The following is a 27,083-nucleotide window of genomic DNA, read 5'->3' on the forward strand; positions in this document are numbered from 1 at the left end:
ATTGGTAGCAGGTGGGTAAGCGGGCAAATCTGCTGGTGGCCAGTCCTGACAGGCAGACGAAAGCCTTTGAAGACGAAGTTCTTATTGTCCATTGCTTCAGGGAGATGGAGAGAGAGAGGGGTAAGCCAAGAGAGAACTGAGGCCCTGCCCTCTGAGGACTCTGCGAGCAGAGTGTATTGGTCAAGGTTGACAGCCTGATCTGTAGTAACAAGGACCAAGAGCCTGGTGGCTCCACCCAGTGAAGATTCTCTTGTTCTGATAAAGTCCTGAGAGAGTTGATTGGCTACCACCTTTTACCTATACCATCTTGCACATGGCCCCTCCCCCAAGAAAAAAGGCACATCAGTTCTTAACTGTCTTGAAAGGACATTCACATGTGCATGTATGTTGGGGACCAAACCCAGGGCTTTGCTCTAAGCAAAAAAAAAAAATCATCACTTCTTTTTCACCCTCTGTTGTTCCAACTAATCATGTGATTCTAAGCTAACTGCAAGGAAGTCTGGGAAATGTAGGCAAGAGCATGAATATTTGGTGAGCACCTAACTGGTATCTACCTCATCGGAATGCTTTACACACCACCCTCATGCATGCACGCACACACTTTGCATTGGAGAAAAAGAAAGCTGAGCTCTTAGGGGCCAATTGTCACAAGCTAAATTAAGTCCACCTACATACTAAGAAAACGGAACAAAAACAGTCTTCAGGAGATAGGCCCCAACAAGAAAGTCTTCATGTGGGAGATGACTCTTAAGTGCAACTTGGAAAACAGGCAAGAATCAAGGATCAGGGTTTTGCAGAGGGTTTTATGGGTGGAGTCTATCATCACCTTCCTGCGGGCACCCAGGGACAGCAAATGCTGCTTGTGGTGGAAATAACAGGGACAGAGTGAGGTGGCAGGGAGATGAAGGAGTTATTCCCCATCGGGAGAAGGGACCGCAGGATCCACCCCCACTCTATGACTTCTCCTGATAGATCATCTCCTTGCTTTGTCCCTCTAATGCCCAGCTAAATGTGGGCTGGAATCCCTTTAACGCCTATGGATGCCTTAGGATTACACATTAAACCTGGCCAGGCAGGGAAATAATCCTGAGAGAGGGTCAGGAAAATTCTAGAACATAACCAGAAAAAAATTCTAGAACAGAAAGTCATTAATACAACATAAAAGCTGAGTAACTGCTCATGGCTGTCCTGATAAGACCAGAATTTAGGGAAGCAGAGAGGAGACTACAGCTCTGGAGTGGGCGATGGGGGATCAGAGACCAAGGACACCAGAATCCATCAGTAGGTTTCCTCACACGCGGGGCTCTGCCAGCTCATAGCATCCCCTGACTCTCTTCTCTGCCCTTCTCAGGTACCATTCCACCCATCAAGTCGGCTCAAGGGGAAGGGGATGACGTGAAGAAGCTGTTCACCATCGGCTGCCCCGTCATCCTGGCCACACTGGGGGCCGCGCTGCTCTTTGTTGTTCGCAAGAAGAGGAAGGAGAAACGTCTGAAGCGGCTCCGAGGTGAGGGGCTTTTCTTCCAGTTTTCGGGGACTGAGGGAGGTAACTCCCACCCACCCTGCCACCACTCAGTGGGCCACAGAACAGCCTGGGCAAGAGACCAGAGCCTGTGTCCCCTAAAAGGAAGACCTGCCACTCAGTCCTTCTTAAGTCTCCTTAGTCATTCACAATTTTCTCCTTTTATGGCCCCAGGATTTTGTGCCTACACCAACAAGGGCTGACACTTGTACACGTCCACACTGGTAAAGCCATATTGGTTATTAACATATGCAAATAGTTCCATATCATTGGCAAATACATCTCTCTAGGACTCTGTTCAATTCCTGGCCAGGAAGTTTCCATATGGTGTCAAATGTGAAATATTTTGAATATTGTCTCCTTTCAACACTTAGCACCATAGTCTGGCATACATGAAACTCATGTTTCTTGACTGTCCCAGGGCCTGGTACAGTACCTAGCACCTACTAGTTACTTCATATGTTTGCTCACTCCCTTGAAAAATATTTGAGTGTGATGCAGAGTAGATACTGTTGAAGGGTAGAGATGCAGAGGTAAAGAAGGGGCAAGCCATATACTTATAGAGTTCACTATTTAAAGTGAGAAGCCAGAGGACAAGAATAGCACAGAATTACTAACCTCTCTGTAGCTTGATTTTTCCGCCTTGCCCACAGTCAGGACAAATCTTTGTCACCCGCCAGTCCCACAGCCGCTCAGACCCAACCAAGTAAACACAGACACTTATATTGCTTTCAAACCGTATGGCCGTGGCAGGCTTCCTGCTAACTGTCCTTATCTTGCTAACTGTGCTTTTATCTTAAATTGATCCATTTCCATACATCTATACCTTGCCATGTGGCTGGTGGCTTACTGGCGTCTTCACATGCTGCTGGTCATGGCGGCGGCTGCAGCCTCTCTGGTCATTGCGGCGGCTGCAGCCTCTCTGGTCATTGCGGCGGCTGCAGCGTCTCCTTCTGCCTTTCTGTCCTTTTATATCTCCTCTCTGTTAGTCCCGCTTATCTTTCCTGCCTAGCCACAGCCGATCAGGTTTTATTTATTAACCAATCAGAGCATTTTGACATACAGACCATCCCCCAGCACAGCCAAGTGCAGACCATCTCAAACACCTGCACTCAGGCCCATGGTCCTAATCATCCTCTATACGGACCTGCTGGGTAATGCCACAAAGAACCCAAGAATGGGCTCCCACAGGACCTACAGAACATCCCACAGCACCTCTCCATGGTATTCGGGATCAGAGAGGATGGAAGAACAGATCATTCGGTGAATAGCTATGTAAATGAGTGCTTAGATAATTGGATAAATGATTGAATGTTTAAATGGATGATTGACTGTATGGTTGATAGAAAGATGTATAAATACAAGAATGGATAGATAAATGGTTTGATGATGGTTTGGATACATAAATGGTTGATTGGGTCAGTGGGTGGGAGAATGGGTATTTTGACGGATAACAAGTAACAATTTGATGCATGATACAGCCATCCATATAGTTGGATAAAAAAAATACCTGGATGGTGGAACAATTATATAAATGGTTGAATGGGTAGTTACATAGTGGTATGGCTAGTTGCATGTATAAATGGAAAGATGATTGGATGTTGAATGCACTGTTGGGTAGACAATTAAATAGTCTGGAGATATAGATCAGTTGGAAGAGTGCTTATATAGCATGCACGCACTCTGGGGTTTCATTCTCAGCACTACATAAGCTTGGCATGATAGTATACACCAGTAAACCTAGCACTTGGGTGATTAGGGCAGGAGAATCAGAAATTTTTTTTTTTTTTTTTTTTTTGGTTTTTCGAGACAGGGTTTCTCTGTGTAGCTTTGCGCCTTTCCTGGAGCTCACTTGGTAGCCCAGGCTGGCCTCGAACTCACAGAGATCCGCCTGCCTCTGCCTCCCGAGTGCTGGGATTAAAGGCGTGCGCCACCACGCCCGGCTCGAGAATCAGAAATTTAAGATTATCCTCAACTACAAAGGGAGTTCAAGTTTGAGGACAGCCTAGAATTCATGAGTGTCTCAAAAAAAAAAAATAGTTGGATGCACTGATAGTTGGATCAGTGGATGGATGGATGGGTGAATGGGTAGATGGATGAATATTCTGATGGCTGGGTGAATGGTTGGGTGGACAGTTAGGTAGATGGATGACTGGATGCAGGCATACCACTACCTCCACCACTTGTCCACTACCTTGGACAGGTCATTTTTCAGCTTCTGGGTGCTAATGGACTCTTTGGTTCCCTTTTACTCCAGTATCATCTCCTAAGAGATTCAAGACCCCTTTGAGATACAGTGTGGACTCTCAGATCCATTCATGGGCTCTGGGGCACAGATGCCTTAGAGCAGCAGCCTCAACCTGTGGATCACAACCCCTTTTGGGGTCACATACAGGATAGCCTGCATATCACACATTTACATTACAATTCACAACATTAGCAAAATTACAGTTATGAAGTAGCAATGAAATAATGTTATGGTTGGGGGTCACCACAACATGAGGAACTGTGTTAAAGGGTCACAGCATCAGGAAGGTTGAGAACCACTGCCCTAGAGGAAGAAGTCTTTTGGCTGGTGTGAGAGTTTAGTCATCTAGGGCTTCTCACTGACCACCTCTGCCTCGTCCAACACTCTCCCTTTCTCCCAATAGATAGCTGAGGATCCTTTGCTAATGTCTGCTTCCAGCATGCCATAGCATCCTCCTAAATTACATCTGGTTCAGGAACAGAGCACTGGTTCAGTAGACAGAGCACTGAAGATGCCTCCTCTCCTTTAAGAAGAGCTCTCTCTTGGATGGGGGGGAAATCGAAGAAAATGGAGCCAGATCTAAGCCAACACCACACTGGGAACAATAAAGCATCATTGCTGTCTTGTGGGTCTTTATCTTGCTCCTTCCCCTCCTTGGACCATTGCCACTTTAGACAGCGTCCCCATTTTGGTCCTCCTGCCCAAACTCCATTCTCACCCAGCTACCTCTCTCTACTGTTTTGCAGATGCAAAGAGTTTGGCAGAAATGCTGATAAGGTAGGTGTCACTTAGCTGCTTTCTCTTTGTTCCCCTCTCCCTGGCCCCCCATCCCTATCCCCCTGCTCCCCTATATTGGAGCCACCCAAAGAGGTATCTAAGGTTCCTTTGGTCTGAAAAGTCCCTTACCCCAACCTTTTCTTCCACAGCAAGAACAATCGAAGCTTTGACACCCCTGTGAAAGGGCCACCCCAGGGTCCACGGCTCCACATCGACATCCCCAGGGTGCAGCTGCTCGTTGAGGACAAGGAGGGCATCAAGCAGCTGGGTGAGTGCTCTGTTCTGGGTGTGCTTCCCCAGGCCACAACCCCTGGAGCACAGCTGCAAGCCCCAAGGCCATGCCCAGGGTTCTCACTGCAGCCCCGCCCGCTCAGCAGCCCTGGAATTCACGGCAGCTCTCCTCAAGGGCCAACTGTCCTCTTCTTCCAATGGAGAGAGTGGCTGGCCCCTCTGGATCTGACATTCAGCATTGCATAAAGACAAAGAAAAACTTGAGGAGGACTTCAGGCGTCTTCTTTCTCCCTCTAGGAGATGACAAGGCCACCATCCCTGTAACAGATGCCGAGTTCAGTCAAGCTGTCAACCCACAGAGCTTCTGTACTGGTGTCTCTTTGCACCATCCAGCCCTCATCCAGAGCACAGGACCCCTCATCGACATGTCCGACATCCGGCCAGGAACCAGTATGCATTCATCGTGAAGAGGCGGTCCTGTGGGAGTTGGGATAGGGGTGTGGGGGTCACTCAGCATGGGGCAGAGTTGGTTTTAAAAAAGAAAAGAAAAAGAAGGCTGGGGAGCTGGCCCAGCCAGTAAGGTGCCTCTGCAAGAGCCTGAGGATTTGGTTTGGATCCCATCTCCCACATAAAAAGCCAGGAACAGAGATAACACATCTGTAGTGCCAGCTCTGGGGATGCAGAAGCAAGTACATCCCTAGAGCTCACTACCCAGCCAACCTATTCAAATTGGTAAGCTCCAGTTTCAGCAAGGGACCCTATCTCAAAAGACCAGGCACGTGGATGACAACAGACATCAATCTCATGAACACATACATGCACACACATGAACACATACGCACACAGACATTTTTAGAGAAAGAGAGAGCATGTCATGGGAATGGGGTGGGAGAGCAGACAAAGCTCTGGAATTAAGAGTCTGGAGGCCTTGACTGCAGACACCCTAGTTATAAATGACCTTGGGCATTGCTAACCTTGTCTCTCTGGCTCTCAGTTTCCTTACTTAGAAATTTGGGGCGAGGGTTGGGTCTTCATGCTCTCCAAGGGCTTTCTGTCACAGTGACTCCAGACACAAGGAAGGGCTACATCAGGGACATAGGAGAAGACAGTTAGAAGGTGACAGAACAGAGCATCCCATCCTTTCCCATGTAGAAGGAAATGCTGGGGAGGGGTGGGGGGTCAGGAGGCCACCCCCTGCTCCCACGCATGTTCGGGAAAGCTGCATGGCCAGCATTTCCCAGTGAGCCTCTGGGACTGCTTCCGCCACCCCCTCCCTGCCCACTGCTCTCTGAGCCTAAGTGCCCTCAGGTGGAGGCTGCCACTTTTTTTTTTTTTTTTTTTTTTTTTTTGCCTCCCTCTGTGTAGACCCAGTGTCCAGGAAGAACGTGAAATCAGCCCACAGCACCCGGAACCGGTACTCGAGCCAGTGGACCTTGACCAAGGGCCAGGCCTCCACCCCTGCCCGAACCCTCACCTCCGACTGGCGCAATGTGGGTTCCCAGCACGGTGTCACTGTCGCTGAGAGTGACAGCTACAGTGCCAGTCTATCCCAAGACACAGGTGGGTCTAGGGACCCGCCTGCCTCCCGTCCATCTTCCTCCAGTTCCCCCCACTCATGGTCCACTTTCTTTCCTCCAAATCCTTTCTGACCAGCCTTGTCTAACATCCACATCACCTGCCTTCCCAGCTATCCACTGACTCCCTGTGTGGGGAGGGTTGGGGAGGGGTGGGAGTGGGGGGTGGGTCACTGGACCTTGCTTGGTCAATGATTTTATTTTGATTTCCCCAAAGAATTATTAGGAAAAGAATGGTGCACTGGACATTTGTTAAAGAAAGAGCTGATATCACAAGGCTTGGTTGCTTTTTTTTTTTAAGACTGAAAAGGGTCCTGTTCTTCATTAGCCAATAATCTCACTTACGCCACCGCCACCACTACCACTCCCCCCGCCCCCCCCCGGGGAAAACAGCGTCTTCTAGCCTGGTGCCCTCACCGCCAGGTTTTCAAATGGCTGCTTGAATTAGGGATGGTGCCATTCCCACCCCATAACCAACTCCTCTCCTCTCAACTCCACCCCCTCCATGTCTCCAGACAAAGGACGGAACAGCATGGTGTCTACTGAGAGCGCTTCCTCCACCTATGAGGAGCTAGCCCGGGCCTATGAGCATGCCAAGCTGGAGGAGCAGTTGCAGAACGCCAAGTTTGAAATCACAGAGTGCTTCATCTCGGACAGCTCCTCGGACCAGATGACCACGGGCACCAACGAGAATGCCGACAGCATGACATCCATGAGCACGCCCTCCGAGCCGGGCATCTGCCGCTTCACGGCCTCTCCACCCAAGCCCCAGGATGCTGACCGGGGCAAGAACGTGGCTGTGCCCATCCCTCACCGAGCCAGCAAGAGTGAGTGCTCAGCCCACATCCCCTGCTCTGGCCCCTGCCTCTCAGCATCACAAGCCTATCTAGATCTCATCCTGCCAAGCTACCCTAGTTCCCTGAGGAGAATGCAAGAGCAAAGACCTGAGACCCTCTCAGAACCATGTTCTAGCTCAACTTCTTCATGTTTCTGTGGTTTAAACAAGTCATTTAACCTCCCTGACCTTAGTTTTCTATTTGTGTAATTCAAATGATACTATCTCCTGTAGCTAGAGTTTTCCTACCTTGCCCACAGTCAGGACAAGTCTTTGTCACCCGCCAGTCCCACAGCCGCTCAGACCCAACCAAGTAAACACAGAGACTTATATTGCTTACAAACTGTATGGCCGTGGCAGTCTTCTTGCTAACTGTTCTTTTATCTTAAATTAACCATTTCCATAAATCTATACCTTGCCACGTGGCTGGTGGCTGACCGGCGTCTTCACATGCTGCTGGTCATGGCGGTGGCTGCAGTGTCTCTCTGCCTCAGCCTTCTGCTTCCCACAATTCTCCTCTCTCCTTGTCCCACCTACTTCCTGCCTGGCCACTGGCCAATCAGTGTTTTATTTATTGACCAATCAGAGCAATTTGACATACAGACCGTCCCACAGCAATCTCCTTTGTATTTATATATATATATATATATATATATATATATATATATATATATATATATACACACACACATATGACTGGCACGTGGGAGAGGCTCATTAACACAGTGGTCATCCCCTTAATCTGGCGAGGGTGGACAGGGATTGGATGAATGTGTCCCCAGGCTTCTGACTCAGACGTCCTCTGTGATTCCAGGCGACTACTGCAACCTGCCAGTGTACTCCAAGTCGGAGTCCTTCTTCCGAAAGGGAGATGGGCGAGAGCCCTGCCCTGTGGTCCCACCCCGAGAGGCCTCCATGAGGAACCTGACTCGAGCCTACCACACCCAGTCTCGGCACCTCACCCTGGACCCTGCCAGCAAGCCCTTGGCCCTCCCCCATCCAGGGGCCCCAGCTGCCACCACCACGGCCACCTTACCTCAGAGGACTCTGGCCATGCCGGCCCCTGCAGCTGGCACGGCACCCCCGGCACCTGGTCCTACCCCCAGTGAGCCTCCTGCTGCCCCTAGTGCTGCTGTCCCGCCAGCCCCCAGCACTGAACCTCCAAGGGCCGGAGGCCCACACACCAAAATGGGGGGCTCCAGGGACTCGCTACTTGAGATGAACACCCCGGGGGTAGGTCGTTCTCAGAAACAAGGGGCTGGAGCCTATTCCAAATCCTACACCCTGGTGTAGGCGTGCTGACATCAGAAGAAGGGGCTGTACCCTGGGACCTCTGCACCTCCAGCCCTCACACACCAACGCGGCTGTTTCCCGAATTATTTATATTAAACTCACAGGCAAAAAAAAAATTAAAAAAAAATAAAAAAGTTTTAAAAAAGACGTGAAAAAGAAACCCCCAAGTCATGAACACTTGTACATAGGACTCTTTTGTACAAATGAAACTATTTTCTTCTTCTCCATGAAGCCAGGGCACAAAACAAGTCAAATCCTCCACCCCATGAAATACGTGTGGAGAGATATATACATATATAGGCAGAATGGGACACAGCCACAATCTATATATCTATATATTTCTCTCACCTTCTTTTGAGTCAGAGGCACAAAGACAGCAATTTTTTTCCCTCCTGCTCACCCCCCTCCCGACTAGGTGATTTTGACAAAGACCAAAATCCCAACTCAGAGACACTGCATGCGATTTTACTGTTCCAAGAAAACCAGGAGTTGCTTCAATTTGCAGATGCTTATGTGTTAATACCTTTTTCTATGAAAAAAAGACCCAGCGCCGTGTGCAATAAAGGTTATGTTTCTACGTGGTGGCTTTTTTCCCATCTGGCAAGGGCCAGTGGGGAGGGCAGAGAGGCCTGTGTCCCAGGCCTGGGCTTTGACTCTGCGCTGGAAGCTTTTGTAAGGCTTTCAGTTAGCCAGGGCGCATCCATTGAGCATGCCCTTTGTTCTCAGATCCGTGCTGGGTTCTAAGAGGCAAGCAGCTCCGTGGCTTTGAGCAAGTGCCTAAACCCCTCTGAGCCAGGTTTCTCGTCTGCAGATGGAAAGTGTGTGTAGCCCGTGCAATGAGGCAATCAGGGAATGCGTGCTGGGAAGCCTAGAGCAGGCAGTGGGAGTCCCCTGGATTCTCTTCCAGAAGACCCAGAGTAGCTAGGGAAGTGTAGCTGCCGGAACCACTGGTGCACAGTACACGTGAATATATATACTACTTGAGGAAGGGAAGAGAGAGATCGCCAGAGGTCAGAGGGCAAAAGGGGCTCAAAGACAGGGAAAGGGAACATATCCAATCGACTCAGCACAGAAGGACAACAGCCCCTTGCCAGGTTTGGAAGGAATCAGCAACTCAGATACCAGAGAGAAAGCCAAGCATCCTGTGGAGGATTTGGGTGTACAGTAACAGCATTTCTGGTGACAGGTCCGTCCTGGGAGGCTGCCTGTGACCTCCCTCTGTGGCCACAAAGGTTTAGAGCAGCAGAGGAAGGGAAAGGTCTTGAGCTAGAGACCAGCCTCAGATGAGAGCATGTACTGTTCCTGCACTGTGACCAACCCCGGGGGAGGCAGGGCTGTGGAACTGGAAGGAAGGTGGGTCTGAAACCTACCGTTTCTGAAGATAACAGAGGGCTGAGAAGGGACCAACAGGTGGCATAGAGAAGGAGGATGCAGTGTGCTGGCTGGCAGGTCACACCAAGCAGCCTGGGCCACAGTGAGACCCCACCTGGGATATGTTGGGTGTCCAGGAATTAATATGAACAACCATATTAACCGGTAAGAGAAGGAATAAAAGCTTTGAAATAAGTTCTAAGTTCATAGGGAAGTGCCCACTTCAGACCCTCCATCCAAACAGATTCGGGAGAATTGGCTAACAATGTGGTGAAAAACAAGAGACCCCGGTGCCAGCTCAGAACCTGTCACCTCCCATGGCTATGTGCACCATCTGCAGGTCATGTCTAGAATTGCAGACACAATAATCAAACCTAGAAGCTCTGCCTGGAATTAACTAAGTAGACACACACACACACACACACACACACACACACACACACACACACACACACACACCTCTGCTTTCTGAACACTGGGGAACAAATATGAATCAGACCTAGCTCCAGACAGAACACAGTCACAAGTAACTCCTCAGAGTCCAGAATAGTTAGGAAATGGAGCCACCCTCCTAGGGGCTGCAAAGAGGACACTGTCATGAGAATGTATTGTGGAGCCCTATGGTGTGTGGGGCAGGAACTAAGGAGAGTGCGTTCATCACACTGCCTCCTAGCCTCATTGCTGATTCAGGACACAGTGTCAGGATTTCCCTTTGATGGACAAGAAAGCCAGGCTCTCAGGGGTTAGGAAGCTCTTCCAAGTTTAGAAGATCAGAAAGAGGTCACAACAAGGCTAAATAGACTCTTTAGCTCTTAAAAGCCTGCTTCCTTGGCCACTGAGTCACACTACCAGGGGTACCACTGTTCAAAGTCTGAGTTCAGGCTGGGCGGTGGTGGCGCACGCCTTTAATCCCAGCACTCGGGAGGCAGAGGCAGGCGGATCTCTGTGAGTTCGAGGCCAGCCTGGGCTACCAAGTGAGTCCCAGGAAAGGCGCAAAGCTACACAGAGAAACCCTGTCTCGAAAAACCCAAAAAAAAAAACAAAAAAAAAAACAAAAAAAAACAAAAAAAAAAAAAAAAAAAAAAAAAACAAAGTCTGAGTTCAGTTCTGCTCCAAGGATGCTGCCATTAGAGGAACCCAGCCCATGAGGAAGCCGGACTGAAGCAGGTAAGCAGTGGATACTGGGCTGTCCCGGCAGGTGAGTCTTGATGCAGCCTGGCTAGGATGGGGAACACTGCCCTCTTCTCTCTGGAGAGACACAGACAGTGATGGAAGGGGATGGATCAGCCTGAGAGGCTGCTGGGGGCAGCCTGGGGCCCGAGGAGAACTGCTGAGGAAGAATGAGAGAGGCAATGGAAAGCTAAACAGGATCCAGTTAAATTCCTGTGCAACTGAGCTGGCCCCTTATCAAGACACACAGGGTCTGGAAATTCAGACAGGCCAGGCTGGAGTGGAACTCAGTTGGTAGCAAGCATGCCTAGCCTATGTGGAGTCCCAGTTCAGTCTGCAGCACCACATAAACCAGATGTGATGGCACATGCTGGAATCCCAGGTCTCAGTCTGCAGCACCACATAAACCAGATGTGATGGTGAATGCTGGAATCCCAGGTCTCAGTCTGCAGCACCACATAAACCAGATGTGATGGTGCATGCTGGAATCCCAGGTCTCAGTCTGCAGCACCACATAAACCAAATGTGATGGTGCATGCTGGAATCCCAGGTCCCAGGAGGTGGAGCCAGAAGTTTAAGATCATTCTTGACTACATAAAGAGTTTGAGGCCAGTCTGGGATATGTGAGGCCCTGTCACAAAGGAGAAGACAGGATGAAGAAGAGAAGAGGAGGAGGAAGAGGAAGAAATGGAGAGGAAGAGGATAAAAAAGAGGAAGAAGAAATGGGGAGGAAGAGAAGGAGAAGGAAGAAGAAGAAAAGGAGGAAGAGGCAGAGGAGGAGGCGGGGGAGAGGAAGAGGAAGAGGAAAAGGAGAAGGAGGAATTGGGTTTGTACAAAACCCAGACTATTCTACTTGCTAATAATGCTGAACCACACCATATTCCTTAGCTGATGCAAGGCTGCCTGTTAGAAGCACACCTGGATCCCCCAAAGCCCTACTCCTTGTCATTCATCTTCAGCAAAAGTGAAGAGCTGCATCAGTGGCCTTAAATGTCTGTTCACCCTTTCTAGGATTTCTCCTTTGTCCCCTACAGATAAAGCTACCTTGAGGGGCTTGATCTTCAAAATGTGGTCCAAAGACCAACAGCCTCATCAGCACTAGAAGCTTGCAAGTAATGTAACTTCTCAGGCTCACCCTGGAGCCACTGACTATGACTCGGAAGCAGTATCTTAGCAATATGCTGGGGGTACATATACACATGGGAGTTTGGGAAGCCCCTTCTAGAAGGCTGTCAGAGAGACCACCCCTATCTCTCTGTCTGCCCACAACCAGAGCTAGACTAGTGGGTCTCAAACCTAGCTGCACAGCAGATTCCCTGGAAGACCTGGCTAAAAACCACAGAAGCCAGAATCTCACCAATCTAGTCAAGTCACTACCGGTTGTCATTAGGCCAGGAATTTGTATTTTTATTATGGTAAAAATACATACCACAAAAATTTCCAGTTTAAATATTTTTAAACATCCAATTGAGCAGCACTGCGTACATTTGCTTAACTGTGCAACTGTTCCTCTCCCTTTCTAGAACTTTTCTTCTTTCTCTATAGAGTTGGCTATTTGGGGGACCTCATATGAGTGCAGGCACTCAGTATCTGTCATTTAATATTTAGTTTATTTCACATAGAATAATACTTCAACTTTCAGCCATGTTGTATTCTCGTTTGTTTGGTTGGTTGGTTGGTTGGTTGGTTAGTCTTTTGAGACAGGGTATTTCTGTGTCGCATGGACTGGTTTGAACAGGCTGGCCTGCCAGGTGCATGAAATGCAAGTGTGCCCCCGCCACACCTGGGCCCATGCTGCATCTTTCATTGTTGTGTTTTGGTTTTCGCCTTGAGACAAGTTCTCTCTAGATGGAGCCCAGGCCCTGCAGCCTCAGTGCTCCCTGTCTCGGGCTCCCTGCTGCTGGGATTACAGGTGGGAGCCGCTACACCTGTGTCTTTTGGAGAGAGAAAATGAGAAATTGCTGACAACATATGACCTTTTTTTACACTTAGTGTGTGTGTGTGTGTGTGTACATGTGCACCTATGTGTGTGCATGTACATACATGCCAAGGTGTGCAAATGGAGGTCAGAGGACAGCTTACAGAAGTCAATTCTCTCGTTCTACCTTGTGAACCCCAAAGGCTGGACTTAGTTGATCAGGCTTAGTGGCAGGTGACTTATCCACTGAGCCATCTCACCACCCCTGCTGGATCCCATATCAGAAATGCATTCCTGTTCAAGGATAAGGAGTATTCCATTGTATGCACTCGCCATACTTGGTTCATCTTTTATCTGTGGATGCTCACACCTTCCAAGCATCATGCATAACATTGCTAGGGACATGGGTGTGTATGTATCTGGATTCCTGCTTCCAGTTCTCTTGAGCTCATGATCAGAAGATTTTTCTGAGTCATATAACAATTGTACATTTCACTTTTTTTGAGACACTGCCCAACTGTTTTCCCCAGGCATCTACATGTTGTTGTTTACTTGTTTGATTGATTCGAAGTTGTTTGTTTTAGACTGGATCTCATTTTGTAACCCAGGATAGCCTGGACTTCATAGGTAGTCCAAACTGGCCTTGAACTCATGGTGTTTCTCCACTTCAGCATCCTGAGTGCTAGGATTATGAACATGAGCCACCCACACCTGGCTAAATGAGTGAAATCCATTGTGACTTATCTCAATCCTGTCACAGTGATGGGCAAGTATTCTATTACTGAGCCACACTTCCAGGAACATCTGTATTTTAAAGATTTTTTTAATGTATATGAGTCTTTGCCACATGTTTGTATGTATGTACATGTATGTACATCACCGGCATGCTTTGCACCCACAGAGGCCAAAAAAGGGCATCAAATTTCTCAGACAGTAGTTATTTATGCGTGAGCTACCCTGTGAGTGCTGGGAACTGTACCTGGGTCTTCTGCAAGTGCAGCAACAGGTCTTAACCATTGAGTAATCTTTCCCCAACATCTGTATTTTTAACAGACAAAATGATATCCAAACATTTTTTCACAAGTTTTTAAATGTCTGTGTGTGTACTAATGTAAAGGTCAAAGGACAACTTGCAGGGATTGATTCTCTCTTTCCACCACACGAGTTCTGGGGATTGAACTCAGATGATCAGGCTTAGCAGTCAGTGTCTTTATCCACTGAGCCATCTTGCTAGCCCCCAAGCATTTATTCATGAACCAAATACCCTGAACACTTCAAGTGATGTTGAGCTGGACATCAGAAACACAAAGGCTCTGTGCTTCTCTCCTTGCCCTCAAGGGCACAAATTGGCAGAGGCAGCTGGGCATGGTGGAACATACCCATGGTCCTAGGACTTTGGAGAAGACAATGGGAGAATCAGTTTAGGGTCATCTTCAACTATATAGGGAGTTCAAGGCTAGCATATGCTATAGAGACCTTGCTTCAAGAAAAGGAGAAGGAAGAAGAAAGGAGGAGGAGGAGGAAAATAGAAGAGGAGGGGGAGGAGGAAGATGAGGAAGAAGAGGAGGAGGAAGAATTGGCAAAGGTGAAGGAGAAGTGACTGCTCTGCACATGACTACAGTTCCAGGCCCCCCTTGACTTCTAGATGAGGTCACCGACAGTGCTGACAGGTAGAATGTGGTGGAAGTGAGGCATGCTGACTTCATGCCTAGCCCATAAACATCTTCCTAGTTACCCCTGCTCTCCCCAACTGGATGCCAATGCCCAAAGAGAGATCAAGGACCACTTGGTGAAGATGGCAAAGCCTCTGGCAGCTTGGGCACTGTCTTAGTTGTGGTTTCTGTTGCTGTGAAGAAACACCATGACCACAGCAACTCTTATAAAGAAAGGCATCTAACTGGAGCTGGCTTACAGAGGTTTAGTCCATTATCATAAAGGTAGGAAGCACAGCAGCGCACAGGCAGACATGATGCTGGAGGACTGAGTTCTACATCTGGATCAGTGGGTAGCAGGCAGAGAGTGACACTGGGCCTGTTTGAAACCTCAAAGCCCAACCCCAGTGACAAACCTCCTCCAACAAGGCCACACCTCCTAATAGTGCCATTCCCTGAGCCTATGGGGGCCAATTACATTCACCCCACCACAGGCTCCTACACATGTGCTCAGAGCAGAGGTTCTTCTAACCCACCAATACCAACGGGATTTCATGTGAGCAAGAAGTAAATATGTAATGTGTTAAATTACTGGGGTTTTGGTGTTTATTGTTACAACAGCTAGTATCATCCTAACTTGGGACAAAGACAAAGAGGACCTTGGCTCTCATCCATCAGTAGCCCAGGTCCAGGCCTCTATCCCCTGGCATAAAGACTGGATTCCAGGCCAAAGGAGGGTTTGAGGAAAAGCTACTGGTGAGCTGAGAGGAGTGTATGTGTGGTCAGTAGGACAGCAGGATGGGAGGGCCAGGTGGGGTCCAGCCCTGAGGATGGACCCTATCCTCCCTCCCAGAATCCACTTCTCCTGGGCAGTGGCAGTGATGGGGGGAGGGACCGCTGCCGGCTATGTGTTGCTCTTGCGATGATCCACGTTTGGTTTTAGTGTCTTACAACTAAAGGACCTCAGGGTTCAAAGAGGCCTCCAGGGCTGCCTAATCCAAGCTTCCATTCAAATCTTAAAGTCCTTCTGCAACCAACAAGGGCTGACCTTCCCAGGCATACCCCCATTTATAGCATCAATGTGTCCCCCACAGGTTGTCACATCAAAAACTTCATAATCCCCAAAGCTGTATGTTGGGTTCTTTGAGGGGGGATTAGGATTAGATGGGGTTATCATATGCTTCCTATTCCTGTGATTGAACACTCTGATCAGGAGTGACTTAAGGGAGGAAAGGCTTTATTTAGCTTACACTTCTGGGTCACAGTCCACCACGGAAGGACATCAAGGAAGGAACTCACAGCAGAAACCATGGAGGAATGCTGCTTACTGGCCCTCTCGATTTCTTATACAGCCCAGGACCACTTGCCTAGGGATAATCCCACCCACAGTGAGCTAGGTCATCATTCATCAATTAATAATCAAAAAGATCCTCCACAAACATCCCACAGGCCAGTCTGAGCTAAGCAATTTTCAGTTGAAGCTTCTCCTTCCTGATGACTCTTAGCTGTGTCCCATGAACAAGGCAAACCAGGACAGGTGGTGTCATGAGGATGGGGCTGCACCATGACATCAGTAGCTGTATAAGAAAAGAAGCCTGGGGGCTGAAGAGATGGTTCAGCAGTTAGGAGCACCAGCTGCTCTTCCAGAGGTCCTGAGTTCAATTCCCAGCACCCACATGGTGGCTCACAACCATCTGTAATGAGATCTGATGCCCTCTTCTGGAGTGCAGGTGTACATGCAGATAGAGCATTCTTATACATAATAAATAAATCTTTAAAAAAAGAAAGAGAGAGAGAGAAAGAAGAAAGAGAGAGAGAGAGAGAAGAAAGAGAGAGAGAGAGAGAGAGAGAGAGAGAGAGAGAGAGAGAGAGAGAGAAAGGAAGGAAGGAAGAAAGAAAAAGAAAGAAAGAAAAGGAACCTGAGCTAATATGCTTCTCTGTGTCTCCATGATGCCCTCCATCATGTTATAACACAGTGTCTTAGTTAGGGTTTCTATTGCTGTGAAGAGACACCATGACCACGGCAACTCTTACAAAGAAAACATTTAATTGAGGTGGCAGCTTACAGTTCAGAGGCTCAGTCCATTATCATCATGGCAGGACATGACAGTGTGCAAGTAGACACGATTCTGGAGAGGTAGCTGCTACAAGTTGATATGCAGGCAATAGGAAGTAGACTGTTTCACTGGGCGTGGCTTGAATATACATGAGACCTCAAAGCCTGCCTCCACAGTGACACACTTCCTCCAACAAAGCCACACCTCCCAATAGGGTCACTCCCTTTGGGGCCATTTTCTTTCAAACCACCAAACACAGCAAGAAGGTCTCCCCAGGCTTTGAGCAAATGCTCCCACCATGCTCTTGTGGACTTTTCAGCCTTCACAGCTATGAAGAAATAAAGGCCGACTTACAAATTACCAAGTCTTAGGCATTTTGTTATATAGCAATGTAGCATGAATCTCAGAGAGTCTTATTAATAAAATCAAACCTTGGGCCAGGTATTGGGGTGAACGCTGGAAGATCAGAGAAGCAGAACAAGCCACAGCTACCTCACCTTGCCAGTTCCTCAGCTGATCCTGTTTCCTCAGACTGGAAGCCTCTGAGTCCTCATCCAGAATGAATCTCAGCTGAACTGCTGCTCGAAAGGCTGAAAGCTTAACCAGCCAAAAGCTTCTAGTTCCTGATCTTCACGCCTTATATACCTTTCTGCTATCTGCCATCACTCCCTGGGATTAAAGGCTCACTTCTTTGGATTAAAGGCGTGTGTCACCATGCCTGGCTGTTTCCAATGTGGTCTTGAACTCACAGAGATCCAGAGGGATTTCTGCCTCTGGAATGCCAGGATTAAAGGCATGTGCTACGACTGTCTAACCTCTGTTTAATATTGTAGCTGTTCTGTCTCTGACCCCAGATAAGTTTATTTGAGTGCACAATATTTTGGGGAACACAATACCACCACATAGCAACAGAAAACAGACTGAGTCCATCAAAGTTGGCACAGCCACCTGTAGATGGCTCTGCCAACAAAAATCTTCCCTTATACCAGGCCTACATTGTCCCCTCAAAACAAGTCTCACTCCACCCTATGTGGCAGCATTCCACATATAGGGTGATGGCGATTAGCCTTGACTGTCAACTTAACCAGCCTAAGAAGTGCCTGGGGAACTGGAGAGTGCATCTGTTTTTGGAGGTAACTGGATGATGAGGGCTTTGACCTAATGGATGGTTTGACCCACTAGTGGATGGTGGCAGAAGTGTGGACGGTGGAGTCTGGTCGGAGGACGTAGGTCACCAGGAATGTATCACTGGAAGCTTATGCCTTGACCTGGCCATTTGCTACAGCTCTGCTCTGCTTCCTGTCTTCCACAAGGGAAAGAAACTCCTCCACCAGAATGCTTTGCTCAAGTTCATGCAGCTAAGACACCAGAGGCTGAATCCTCCAAGGCCGGGAGCCAAAATAAATCCTTCCTCTTTAACTTACTTCTGTAAGGTATTTTTTCATAAGGTAATTCAAATATATTGACTTTGGACTGTTTTTAGCTGATAAACTCTCCTCCGTGCAGAAGATGGTCCCATCTTTTTCCTGCTGCACCCATGACATGAGTGCCTTAAGAACAAGACATGTAAGCTGTGGGTGGAGTGTAAGAAGTGGGAAACATGGGTAGGGAGTAGTAAACAGTGAGAATGCAGACAGCTAGGCCATTCTCTGTCCACCCTTCTTGGTTGGCCACGGTAGGCTGTGCCATTCCAGACCTAATCCCGCGAATCTGTGGCTGTTATCAGTACATCAGCCATCAGTACATGGATGACACATGATATCATACAAGCTCTTCGGTTGTGTATGATCTGGGCTCAGCATCAGAAAAGCCACTGCCAGCCATCTGCGAAGTCCCTCCCCACCACAGGTACTTTGTGTGACTGTCACACTGCTCCCATCCCCCTTCTTCCCAATGCCTCTCACGCTCTGACACCCTCCAAGGAGAGGAGACTAGAGAAGACCCTGGTCTCCACTCACTCCCCAACGCCCATGGTTTTGGGGACTGGCAAGAGGGAGGCTGTTATCAAGCCAATCCTGCTGAATCTGGTTGCCATGAGGCAGATTGGAGAGTGACCCCAGAATGGATTTGTCGTAGATAGATGAGGTAGGGCTACACTGGATCCCTGCCCAGTCCCGGGTAGCAGGAGCCTAAGCAGCAGGATCTGTGAGGCCAGAGAGGCAGCCAGGGAATTAGGGACAGACCTCAGGCTGGAGAGACACCTACTGACTTCTGCTGTCAGCTACAGGAAGCCGTGCAAGGCACAGAACCCCCAAGTTCCTGACGTCCCTGCAAAGGCAATGATCACGACTCCTAGCATTCGCAGGGTCCTTACATGTGCTGAGTGCTGTTCTGAGGGCTCCTTTACTCCGGGCAGCCACTTTCCAGGACAGGTACAGCTATGAAGCCTATTCTCACTTGGAAAATAGGGGAAATGGGAAGCAACGACACACACTCCCTTATTTTTTCTTGTTCTCTGTGTGTGTTGGGGAGGGGGGTGCATTTCATGGTGTGTGTGCGGAGGTCAGAGGACAGTTTGTAACGTCAGTTCTCAGTCCCCTTTTACACGGGTTCCAGAGATTGAACTCAGGTTGCCAGTCTATACAGCAAGCACTTTCCCTCTCCGAGCTATCTCGCCGCCGGCCCTGCCTCTAGACTCTAACTTCCTACTCGCTGTCCTCAGTGGAAACACTCAAAAGTACTTCCAGTGTTCTCCACTCTGTCAAAGAACAAGAACCACGAAGCAGGCTGACCATTCCCATAGTTTCACCTGAACTGGGGCAAAGAACTGGGCCGGCTCCTAACACAGCCTCAGGCCACGCTGCCTACCCCAGCCCATCTCTTGACAGACAGAAGGTGACCTTCAGTGGAGGGGAGGGGAGGTGGGCACGGGACAGTAATGGGGGACATCACAAGGAGTGCTCCTCCCTGCAAGGAGGCCTATTGCTGAGCTGACTTGGTGACTTCAACAGTGCTGTCCCAGCTCGGGCTGGATAACCCGGATGGTTCGGTCTGGCCTCCATCTGATTGGAAACCAGTGCCTGGGGAAGCACCTGGAGTGTTAGAGTGAGCGGAAGTGAAGTGGCCACTTCAAGAAGGACAGTGAGGGGGCTGGAGAGATGGCTCAGAGGTTAAGAGCACTGACTGCTCTTCCAGAGGTCCTGAGTTCAATTCCCAGCAACCACATGGTGGCTCACAACCATCTATAACGGGATCTAGTGCCCTCTTCTGGCATGTAGTCATACATGCTGTATACATAATAAATAAATAAATCTTAAAAAAAAAAAAAAAAAGACAGTGAGGGAATCGGGCAGCTGCCCCACAAGGAGAGTGGTGACCCTTTCCTCCAGGCCACCTTGTGCTCAACCTCGTCTCCAAACCTGTGGGCAGTGGTCCACCTGGAGCCAGCGTGGAGCCTGTTCTGTTCGGTCCACACTTGGCATCAGTATCTTCTCCCCTAGGGCCCCCTTGTTCTCACATGGGAACAACCTGAGGTAGAGGGTAGGAGAGCTTGCTGGAGGGCATTAGGAAACCTTCCGATCTGGTGTTAGGGATGACCTGTTCCCTACCGGGAAAGGGGGTGGGGGTGAGAAGTGGAGGAGGTTCAGGAACAGCACTCTCATGCTTGCATTGTCTCCAGAAGGAATTAGTAGTATCTGCTATTTTCCAAGAGCACCCCATAGGATGTGAACAGAATGACTTTGATGCCTTTTGAATACTGAGCTATGTGATTATAAGACCCATTCTAATTGTCACTTAAAGTCTCTTCCAGCTGGGGGGGGGGGGGGTGGCAAACGCCCTTAATCCCAGCACTCGGAAGGCAGAGGGAGGCAGATCTCTGTGAGTTCGAGGCCAGCCTGGGCTAGAGTGAGTTCTAGGACAGGCTCCAAAGCTCCACAGAGAAACCCTATCTCAAAAAACCAAAAAAAAAAGTCTCTTCCAGGAGCAAGTGGCTCAGCCCGGAAAGACACTTCTTGCCAAGCCTAACGACCTGACTTTAATCTCCTGGTCCCACATGATGGGAGAGAATTAACTCCCACAATTTGTCCTCTGGCCTTCACAGACATACCAAGCAAATAAATGTAATTTAAAAACGTAAGTCTCGCTGGGCGGTGGTGGCGCACGCCTTTAATCCCAGCACTCGGGAGGCAGAGCCAGGCGGATCTCCGTGAGTTCGAGGCCAGCCTGGGCTACCAAGTGAGCTCCAGGAAAGGCGCAAAGCTACGCAGAGAAACCCTGTCTCGAAAAACCAAAAAAAAAAAACAAAAAAACAAAAAAAAAAAAACGTAAGTCTCTTCCCAAAGCTTCTGGGAGCTTCCCCAGGCTATTTCCTCTCTTGTAAGCTCAAAACAACGTAGGCCTACTCCTCCACATGTGTGCTGATGCAGTGTTTAGATATGGGACCTCTGGAAATGATTAGACACGAAGACAGAGTCCTCGTGAACGGTACTAGGGACTCAGAAGAGCCTAGGGGGCCACATTTCACCCTCCCACCATGAGACCATAGCTAGAAGGCACCATCTGTGAACCAGAAAGGCCCTCACCAGAACCCACTCTGCTGGAATCTTGACCTTGGATTTCCAGTCTCCAGAGCTGAGGGTGTGTCGCTGTTTGCAGTCCTAGTTTATAGTATTTGGAAGGTGTGGTTGCTATTCTTGGTTGTCAACTTGACTACATCTGGAATTAAACAGAATCCAAAAATGGAGGGCACACCTATGAGGAATTTTTTGCTTGTTTTGAAGTAGGTGGATCCACTTCTAATCCAGACTTTTGAGGTAGGAAGAAGACACAAGCCTTTGATACAGTTCTTAAGACAGGAAGACACACCTTTAATCTGGGCCACACCTTCTGCTGGAAGCTTTTGTTCTTTGCCTCACCTTGCTAGCACATCCATTCCTTCACTGGCATCAGGGCCTACTTCTTCAGGATTCCAGCGTCTACTGAAGACCAGCTGAGACATCCAACCTCATGGACTGAACAACTTCTGGATTCTTGGACTTTCTGTTCATAGTCATTGTATGATTAGCAGGATCATAGCCTATAAATCATTCTAATAAATCCCCGTTCATTCCATAAATCCTGTTTCTCTAGAGAACCCTGACTATACAGAAAGGCAAGGTGCAAGGATTGAACCTGTCACTACACACACACTCTATGCCACTGAATGGCACCCCCAACTTTATAGTATTTTTTGTAGCAGCCCAGACTCAACGCCCTTCCACTGGCTCCAGAGGTCTATGATATGAATTCCCCAGCTAGATTATAAAGTCCGTGAGAGGAAAAGTGATAGTATAATTTGTTTTAACTTTTTTAATTTAAAGATATTCATTTATTTAGAGGCAGGTTCTCACTATGTAGCTCTGGGTGGCATGAACCTCACTTTGTAAACCAGGCTGGTCTCAAACTCAGAGATCCACCTGCTTCTGCCTCCTGAGTATTGGGATTAAATGGGCATGTCACCATGCCCAGCCAAATACCAGTCCCCAAATTTTATTTATTTGTTTGTTTGTTTGTTTAATTTTTATTATTTTTGCTATACCGGGGACTGATCCAAGGCCACACGCATGCTAAACCAGTAAATAATACAGCACTACATTCCCAGGCCCCAAATTCCCTTTTTAAACCCTAGCCCAGGAAGGTTTTACCACCCCAGCGAGAACCCACCAGTTGCAGGATTCCAGGTGTGCAGACCAAACTGCCAGGGACTGTGCTGTAAGCCTGGAAGAAACAGGAGCTGTTGACACTCGGGCGGTTGTGGGCAACAGAGTCTGACTTTCAGGAGCAGGTGGATCTAGTTCAAATCCTAGTTATTAGCTCTGGGACTTTGGCCTACAGTGACTTAACCTCTCTGAGCTTAAAACTTCTTCATCTCTAAACTCTCACTTTCCGAAGGTTAAGATTAGAAACAAGAGCATCAGAAAACCACAGCACACGGAAGCATTCAAGAGCTGTCAGGCTGATGTCCCTCATCTCCTCCTTCCTTCCTAGGAGCGGCGAGGCCACTGGGCTAAGCTCCCTGGTATTCTGTACAGCTGCATGAAGGAAGGCCGCGTGGGTTGGTTCTCTCCCTTGCTACAAACCCAAGAATGTTCATAGACTGTTTACCCACAGGAGTAGGGGGAAAGGCCACTTAATGTCGCCAACTTCAGGCTAGGGTGCAGGGCACGGCTTTGTCTACACACGAGAAGAAACCCCCAGTCTTTGGGGGAAAGAGCCCCGGGGGTCTCCAGGCTAGCAAGTGGGAAACAGGGAAGGGGTAGACAGTGAATGTGAGCGAGTACTCCTTGAGGGCTGGCGGCAGCGGTAAGGCTGAGGGTGCTCTGGGGGAGGGGGATGGTGTGCAGGACTCTACACCTTACCAAGGGCCCGAGCCTTGTTTCTGTCACCCATAAAAAGGAGCAGACCACGCCTGCACCAAACTCCACACTGTTGGATGAATAAGTCAGACACCCAGTCACTGTCCCCTCCCCCTTTCCCTCAGAAGGAAGGACACAAAGGCCTCAAAGCAACCAACACATTCACAGGACGGCCTTATAGAAAACCGACTTGCAGAGATTTAATAGATGCAAAAACACCCAGGATTGTCACCAGGGTCGGTTGTACCACAAGAGCTGTTCTCAAGGCACACAGAGTGGAACAAATAACAAAATGGACTTTTCTGTGTCTGGTCGGCTGATGACTAAAAAATATCGAAGAGGGTAAAAGCCAACTGGTTCTTCGTGTCTTATTCCATGGCAAAGAAATGAGCGATGAGCAGTGAGAGTCGGGTTCTGTGGGCTGCAGGGGCGAAGGCAACCCGCAGCTTCTCGAGACAAGAAAAATGAGGGCATTTTGTTTAAACAATGAGACAGATGCCGAGAACATCGCCTGCAGAGCCCGCTGGGGGATGTGGGGCTGTAGAGGCTGTGCCAGAAGCACCAACTGGCCAAGGCAGTCCCTGCCAGTACCAGACACCAGTCGGCCCTTCCACCGAGCTCTGGGAAGGGTTGACAGGTGGACTGGGGTCGGGGTGGCCCAGGCAGAAGGCCCGATGGAAACAGGGCTCACAGGTACACTCACAGGTACACGAGGGATGTCGTAGGAAGAGAAATATCAAGACGGAGCAGAAGCCTTGCCCGTCTTTTCCTATGGCTTTCTTTTTGGCTTCCTGAAGAGACCTGAGAGCAAGGGCGAGCTCCAGAGGGCATCCTAAGGGAGGGAAGGCTGCTCGCTCGCCCTGAGGAAAGCCGGGTGCCGGCTGAGGGAGAAGAGCAGGACATCGGGGGCCCTCTAACAACTCCAGCAGGACTCAGGCAGCTGAGCCCAAACCTGAGATAGCCAAAAGCAGACATTAAAAAGGAAAAAAGGCAAAAAGAGAGGAAGTGGTGCGGCCCTTATGGGGCTGAGGTATCAGAAAGACAGCTACAGGCCCAGCACTGCCGAGTTCCAGGGCATAGCCATGCTAGGGGACTGTCCTGAACAAAGGACCACATTCTCCACAGCCATGAGAGCCCTCAGCAGGGCTTGAAGGCCAGGAACCCAACCTCCGAGGAGACTCCCTAGGCCTCCCAAGGCAGTTGCTTTGATTGAAGGTGGCCACATCCCTGAAGGTCCTCAGCAGCCACTTCAACGCAGAAGCTTGCAGACGTCCGCATATTCCTGCTCAGGACAGTCCGTGGGCGAAGCGTGTGTGGTTGCTTACAGTCCTGCTGGGCTTTCCACCTACCCACCTGGTGGTTCCTCCAAGTCCTGGGTGGAGCACACATGCCTGATCAGAGGGAAATAAAGTGCTGGGACTCCTCAGGCACTTGGTGTAGAGGAGGAGGAGGAGGTCGCTGCCCTGGCCCCCCACGGGGCTCAATAGTGAAACACATTCAGTCTGTTGTTCTCATCCAGACCCAGCTGCAGTAAGTTCGAAGTGGTTTTCAGTTTGGGCACCGAGGGGAAGAGCTGTCTGGCCACAAAGTGAAGGAAAACCGGATGGCTGAGCATGCCCAGGCGAGTGCTAAGAGAGGGGCTAACCTCAGACATCAGAGGCCTGTGGCGGACACAGCCGGTCAGCTGTTGCAACAGCAAGGGGCAAGGGTTTGGAGACCAAGCTCAAAGGATACACCTTGGGGTCATTCCTGAAATGTTCCAGCCACTTCCGGTTAGACTCAATCATGCTCTGGACGCTGACACTGTCCATGCTGGGGACTCGAGAATGGGAACGTTGCAGGAGGTGGAGCTGCTCACTGGGGAAGAGAAGGAGAGCTGAGGGTGCGGGAGAGGAGGGGAGAGCAGGCCGGAAGTGGATGGAGCGTGTGGCTGAGCCAAGCACCTCCTCCCTGTTCCTCTCACTGGCCCAGCAGCATCCCTGTGAGGTCTCCAGCAATTCAAAGGTCCTCCTCTGGTGAGGCAAGCATCAGCTCCCCAGAGGGAAGGCAGTGGCTGCCCTCCACCCCCTTTCGGGGCATCTGATGCAGAATCTATCTACTCAAGACCTTCACATCTGTCTGTCCTCGGCCAGTCCCCGCAAGAAACTTCCCTCTGTCAGCTGAGGTACTTATACAGCACCAGCTCTCAGGCTGGCCCAGAGAGCAGACATGGCTGTGGGATTTACAGTTAGGGCCAGGGGTGGGAAGAAGAGGATATCTGACAGAGAACAAGATGAATAGGAAATTAATAACAGGACTAAATAACCGCCTGTCTGTCTCCCCCATGGGGTGTCCCTCTCCCTCCAGATGTTGCTCAGCAGGCACTGGAGAAGAAGGGGGCCATAGCAATCAGACAAAGAGCTCAATGGCAAAGACGGGCCAGATTCCAGGGCTAGTGGGCCGTCGGAAGAGCAGGGTCTCACCTCAGGCTCGTCTCTCCTCACAGGGCCCGTGGACGGCATCTGTAGAGCCAGTCAGATACGCTCCTCCCCACACCCACTGAGCCTCAGCAGCAGGGACGTGGCTGTTCACTTGCTCAGATGAAGGCAGGACGCAGGTGACTCTGGACCGGGAACCTGCCTGGGCTCCTGGGGCCACAGGACCACGGGGTCTACTCCCACCCGTCCCCGGGGCCTCCTGCCCAGGGGGGTACAGTGAGGATCTTGACTGGGAGGCTCACCTTACAGACACGTAGCCCAGCTTGTTCTCCAGTGGGGGAGGGCAGCCGCTGAGCAACGGGATGCCAGCTGGAACGGCAAGGAGTTCAGAGGCAGCAGTCAGCCAGCTGGGCCAGCCCCCAGCCTCAGCGGCCCACTTCCATGTCCACTACCCACACCCCCTGCGGTCCCAGGAACGGACGTCCCCAGAACAAACGGTAGCAGGGAAAGTTTCTGTGCTGGGGGTGGGACAGGTGACAGACAAGAACTGCCCTGTTTACTTTGATTCTAAAAATCTGATTTCCAATTGGGGCTGAGACAGAAAATGTTTTTACATTTTTTTCCTCAAATGGTTGCCTTTATGACTTGTGTTCCTCAACAAGGAATGGGGCCCCAGAGCAGAAGCCAGGGCCAAGGGGTCATAGGTATAAGAGTCAATACCTGGTATGTGACTCACCCACTTACAGAGCACTCTGGAGCTTATTACTAAACCTCACTGAGTCTCAACTTACTCGTCTCTAAAATGGGAAAAATAACTACTACCTCAGAGAACTACAATACAGACTAAAGAGGAGTGTGTGTGTGTGTGTGTGTGTGTGTGTGTGTGTGTGTGTGTGTGTCATGGTGTACTGTATCAGTGACAGACATTAGGATGACACCAATGACGTTTTTAGATTCTGCCCAGCTCTAGCATTGATAATAAAAGCTCTGCGCAGAGCAAGCTCAGGGTAAACCATCCTAGCACAGAGCCTCTGGATGTAAGGCCACACAGCAAGGTCTTCCTGCACCAGGGCCCCACTGCCAGAGCCAACAGACCAAAGACGGGGAGGGAGGTAAGGGCTGAGCAGAGGAAGAAGACAGGGAGGATGGTTATGAGAGAGGGCACAGGGGCAAAGGAGAGTCACGGGAAGGCTCCACCCAGAAACCAGGCGCGTGTGGGCGTGGGGACCTACAGGGGAAATACTTGCGCCACTTCTCCAGCAGGAAGTCGTCCACGGTTTTCGACGAGGAGGAGAGCTTGGTGCCCTGTCCTGGGTCCCAGGCCCACTGGGTGGACGTGGATGTGACAGACGATGAGGGCGAGGGCTTCGTCAGGAGGGAGTAGGCAGGGGCAGGGGCGCTCTTGGAGGACCGAAGGGAAGAGTGGAGGGGCGGAGGCGGGGGCTGGCCGCTGAGGACCTGTGGTAGCGGCGGCTGGGAGTTGAGGCTGCCCAGCACACTCAGCACGCCATTCAGCTCACTGCTGATCCGCTGAAGGGAACTGCTCAGGTAATGGATCTTGTTGGGATCGGCGGAACTTGGGGTCGAGGTGACTGAAAGAGGCAGAGGGTGGCAAAGGATTCAGGATCTAGCGGGCACTTGAGCGTCCTACTACTGGAGGGCAAAGGATGGACGCGGGGCTTC

The 27,083-nt window shown here is 49.8% G+C and overlaps 2 protein-coding genes across 11 annotated transcripts in view; one reads left to right on the forward strand and one right to left on the reverse strand.

Moving 5' to 3' along the window:
• Dscaml1 (DS cell adhesion molecule like 1) overlaps positions 1–9,057 on the forward strand; it is a 333,602-nt gene extending 324,545 nt beyond the window's left edge. For both annotated transcript variants that reach the window (XM_076576167.1, XM_076576169.1), the window contains 7 exons: positions 1,352–1,507; positions 4,517–4,547; positions 4,697–4,815; positions 5,076–5,228; positions 6,144–6,338; positions 6,868–7,179; positions 8,002–9,057. In XM_076576167.1, the coding sequence (XP_076432282.1) occupies positions 1,352–1,507; positions 4,517–4,547; positions 4,697–4,815; positions 5,076–5,228; positions 6,144–6,338; positions 6,868–7,179; positions 8,002–8,480 (1,445 nt within the window). In that variant the 3' untranslated portion in view covers positions 8,481–9,057. The remainder of the gene's footprint in view (positions 1–1,351; positions 1,508–4,516; positions 4,548–4,696; positions 4,816–5,075; positions 5,229–6,143; positions 6,339–6,867; positions 7,180–8,001) is intronic.
• Positions 9,058–23,158: 14,101 nt separating this feature from the next.
• Cep164 (centrosomal protein 164) overlaps positions 23,159–27,083 on the reverse strand; it is a 65,878-nt gene continuing 61,953 nt past the window's right edge. For 7 of the 9 annotated variants that reach the window (XM_076576179.1, XM_076576178.1, XM_076576173.1 and 4 more), the window contains 4 exons: positions 26,633–26,992; positions 25,703–25,769; positions 24,718–24,840; positions 23,159–24,560 (listed from right to left, as the gene is read on the reverse strand). In XM_076576179.1, the coding sequence (XP_076432294.1) occupies positions 24,464–24,560; positions 24,718–24,840; positions 25,703–25,769; positions 26,633–26,992 (647 nt within the window). In that variant the 3' untranslated portion in view covers positions 23,159–24,463. The remainder of the gene's footprint in view (positions 24,561–24,717; positions 24,841–25,702; positions 25,770–26,632; positions 26,993–27,083) is intronic. The other 2 variants (XM_076576177.1, XM_076576174.1) reach the window with 1 other exon arrangement.

The sequence above is a fragment of the Peromyscus maniculatus genome, chromosome 7, assembly GCF_049852395.1.
Source record: "Peromyscus maniculatus bairdii isolate BWxNUB_F1_BW_parent chromosome 7, HU_Pman_BW_mat_3.1, whole genome shotgun sequence".
NCBI lineage: Eukaryota > Metazoa > Chordata > Mammalia > Rodentia > Cricetidae > Peromyscus > Peromyscus maniculatus.